This window comes from Penaeus chinensis, chromosome 29 (assembly GCF_019202785.1).
Source record: "Penaeus chinensis breed Huanghai No. 1 chromosome 29, ASM1920278v2, whole genome shotgun sequence".
NCBI lineage: Eukaryota > Metazoa > Arthropoda > Malacostraca > Decapoda > Penaeidae > Penaeus > Penaeus chinensis.
In genome coordinates this window covers 3,704,739-3,707,238 of record NC_061847.1, presented here as the reverse complement: position 1 = coordinate 3,707,238, position 2,500 = coordinate 3,704,739, and the positions used below count along the sequence as shown (strand labels likewise).

General features: G+C 40.3%; 1 protein-coding gene across 1 annotated transcript in view; it reads left to right on the top strand.

Moving 5' to 3' along the window:
* LOC125040775 (UDP-glycosyltransferase UGT5-like) overlaps window positions 1-2,500 on the top strand; it is a 6,078-nt gene that overhangs the window by 1,693 nt on the left and 1,885 nt on the right. Inside the window, exons 2-5 of the mRNA XM_047635495.1 lie at window positions 460-627; window positions 1,050-1,304; window positions 1,708-1,941; window positions 2,461-2,500. The exon at window positions 2,461-2,500 is cut by the window's right edge and continues 125 nt beyond it. Coding sequence (XP_047491451.1) covers window positions 460-627; window positions 1,050-1,304; window positions 1,708-1,941; window positions 2,461-2,500 — 697 coding nt within the window. The remainder of the gene's footprint in view (window positions 1-459; window positions 628-1,049; window positions 1,305-1,707; window positions 1,942-2,460) is intronic.

The window sequence follows — 2,500 nt, the reverse complement described above, 5'->3', positions numbered from 1 at the left end:
TTTCAGTTTAGCATTATTCTTGCAGAAATTATTAAATTGAGAATTACTGTTGTTCTTTACAAGTGACACTGCAGGTGTTATTGTTAGTACGATGATTATTCATACTGGATGCTGGTAATATGTTGTTTTGATTAATGTTGCTACCATCATTGCTGTCATATCACTTTTATTATGATTATAATTATCGTTATTACCATTTGATTTACTATTACTGTCATTATCATCAAAACCATCATTATTACACTGCTTACTATAGTTGTTTTTTTATATCTAGAAGCAGGGAGAAATAAAACGTAGAATTTGTAAATTGCCAAGTGGAGTAACATCACCTGGACTCTCTCACGTACCCTTACACCTGTGCATACAACCTCTTTGAGACGGATTCAATCCCTTCATTATGGTAAAAACTCAACCCCTCTGTCCGAATAATATCACTTCTTTATATTCCCTTCTCGACAGATGAGAGTGGCACTTGTACTTTTGCTGGCACTGGCGGGTGCGGCTCTTGGGAAACTGGCTCCCCTCGAGAAACCATACAAGATCCTCATGCTGCTGCCTGTGGGGACGAAGAGCCACAAGAACTTCTTCACGAGCGTTGCTGACGCCTTGGGCGAGCGAGGACACAAGGTCAGGGGTTTGGCGAGATAATTAGATAGATAGGTAGGTAGGTAGAAGGATGGGTAGATAGATAGATGGATAAATAGTTAGATTGTTAGATAGATAGAGGGACAAATATAAAGGTAGATAGATAGATAGATAGTGACAAATGCTAAGGTAGATGGACAGATAGACAGATACCTGTAGTTAGAAAAATAAATAGGCAGGTAGATAAATATGACATCTTATCGAAAAGTACGGTGGAGGCGAAGGTGAAGATGGGACAATAGCCATGTCAGTTAACCCAATAAAAGAAACGAAATAAAGTTATAAGTAACACACAAACACGATATTCAAATCAAGTAGAAATATATCAAACACAGATTCAGTTTAACGACTATAAGGATACGTTCGCCGTCGTATCCCTTTAACCCAGTCGTCTTTCTCTCCAGGTGGTGATGCTGTCCAGTTATCCGGCGTCCTCCAAGAATCCCAACGTCACGGAGATCAACCACGGGCTCAAGGACTTCGATGTCGAAAACATGAACTTATTTGAAGCCCGGAATGATCCCACGGGCGGCTTTTCTCTCTTGGAGGATATTCTTCCGGCCATGGCGAAGAAACTTTATAAAATCCCGGAAGTGACGGAGCTGTATGACAAGAGGAAGATGTACGATCTCATTATTGTGGACCACATGATGAATGAGGTAAGGGTGTTTGATGTGTCTGTTTCTCTCTCTCTCTCTCTCTCTCTCTCTCTCTCTCTCTCTCTCTCTCTCTCTCTCTCTCTCTCTCTCTCTCTCTCTCTCTCTCTCCCTCCCTCCCTCCCTCCCCCCTCTCTCTCTCCTCTCTCTCCCCCCTCCTCTCTCCCTCTTTATATATATATATATATATATATATGTATATATACAGACATATATTATATATATACATATACATACATATATATATATATATATATATATATCCATCTACCTATCTATATGTCTATGTATATATATGTGGAAGAATGTACACACAGGTGCCGTACATACAGTATATGTCCATATATACAAATACACAAATATCAGTGTGCGCCAGTGATGGTAAACTTGGCCAGCCCTGTTTCAGATGGTCTACCCGTTCGTGCACGAACTAACGTACATGACAATAGCAGCCTTCGGGATGGACGCGTGCCACAGTGCCGTGCTGGGCAACGTCCAGAACCCGGCCTACGTGTCTGGGATGCTGGAGGAATATCCGAGTCCACTCAGCTTGAAGCACCGGTTCCTGAACCTGATGCAGCACATTTTGATGCCGTTTTACTTGAGGCATTGGTCTGTTGTACCGAAGATCCAAAAGGAGGTTAGTTATTTTACTATTACTGTTTATTATCAATGAGGTCGCTGTGGTATTATTATTATTATTGTTACTATTGCTACTTCTACTACTACTACTACTGCTACTGCTACTGCTACAACTACATCATCATCATTATCATCATAGTGTGCCATGGTATTATTAGTAGTGCTATTAGCGTTAGCATCATTACCTTCAGTGTAGATCATATGTATAAGGAAGAAACGGTTAACAATATATTGGCTGTAATGCAGAAGGTAATACAAACGAGCATGGCAACATACTCATCACTTACGTTAATTAAGTAATATATAATTATTACAAAGTATTAAATATATTTCTATAAGACCATTCACGTCACATGAAAGATGTGAATGAATGGAGTTTTTTTTATCGTTTTGAAGTAAGATTCATGCCTGTTCTAGAGTGGTTCTTTGGCCTGTGTGTGAATGACAGTCTGCGGAACCACAATCCAGTGGAGATATGAGGTATATACCAAAATCCACCTGAACTTTGACCTTACAGATTTCGGGCATCTTCCCGGACCTTCCCCCGCTGCTGGACA